The 699-nt window shown below is 66.4% G+C and overlaps 1 protein-coding gene across 1 annotated transcript in view; it reads left to right on the top strand.

Moving 5' to 3' along the window:
- Window positions 1-699, top strand: part of LRCH4 (leucine rich repeats and calponin homology domain containing 4) — a 4,016-nt gene that overhangs the window by 2,803 nt on the left and 514 nt on the right. Inside the window, exons 12-16 of the mRNA XM_027631975.1 lie at window positions 108-177; window positions 281-314; window positions 345-368; window positions 445-491; window positions 597-696. Coding sequence (XP_027487776.1) covers window positions 108-177; window positions 281-314; window positions 345-368; window positions 445-491; window positions 597-696 — 275 coding nt within the window. The remainder of the gene's footprint in view (window positions 1-107; window positions 178-280; window positions 315-344; window positions 369-444; window positions 492-596; window positions 697-699) is intronic.

Here is a 699-nt window from a genome sequence, read left to right as displayed (position 1 = left end):
GGGGGTGGGATTGGGGATGGGGGTGGGACAGGGGACAAGGGGGTGGGATTGGGGATGGGGGTGGGACAGGGGACAAGGGCCAGGCACTGGCTGCTTTCCCCCTCCAGCCCCCCAGGGCCCAGGACCCCCCGGCAGAGACCCCCCCGGACGTCACCAGAGAGGACAGGGGTGACCTCGGTAGGCTCAGCCCTAATTAATTCACGTCTTAATCACTCCTCCCCCCCCAGGCTCAGCCCTAATTAACATGAGAATCTTAATGACTTCTCTGTGCCTCCCCCAGGACCCGGATGGAGCCCCCGACCCCCCAAAACCCAGTACCTTCCTCTCCCCTTCCTCCTCCTCCTCCTCCCACGGTGCCACCAAACCAGGTAGGACACCCCCCCACACACAGGTACCCCTTCGTGCCCCCCCCACCCTGTGACCCCCCCAAATCTGCCCCCGCAGCCCCCCCGGACCCCGACGAGCGGGAGTTGATCGCTGAGATGCGCCAGGTAACGACTGGGGGGGGAAAAACCTCCTCCTCCCCTCCTCTTCCTTTATTTTTGGAGGGTTTGAGGGGCTCTGTGCCCCCCCTGACGTGTTTTGCCCCCCCCCAGAGCCTGGAGGCGCTGCTGCAGCTGCAGCTCCCGGAGGATTTGGGGGACTCGGAGCTGCTCGGCCGCGTGGCCGCTCGGCTGCGGCCCTGGGCTGTGCCCCCCC

Source organism: Corapipo altera, unplaced genomic scaffold (assembly GCF_003945725.1).
Source record: "Corapipo altera isolate COAL_440 unplaced genomic scaffold, ASM394572v1 238, whole genome shotgun sequence".
Lineage (NCBI taxonomy): Eukaryota > Metazoa > Chordata > Aves > Passeriformes > Pipridae > Corapipo > Corapipo altera.
This window is presented reverse-complemented; position numbering and strand designations above follow the sequence as displayed.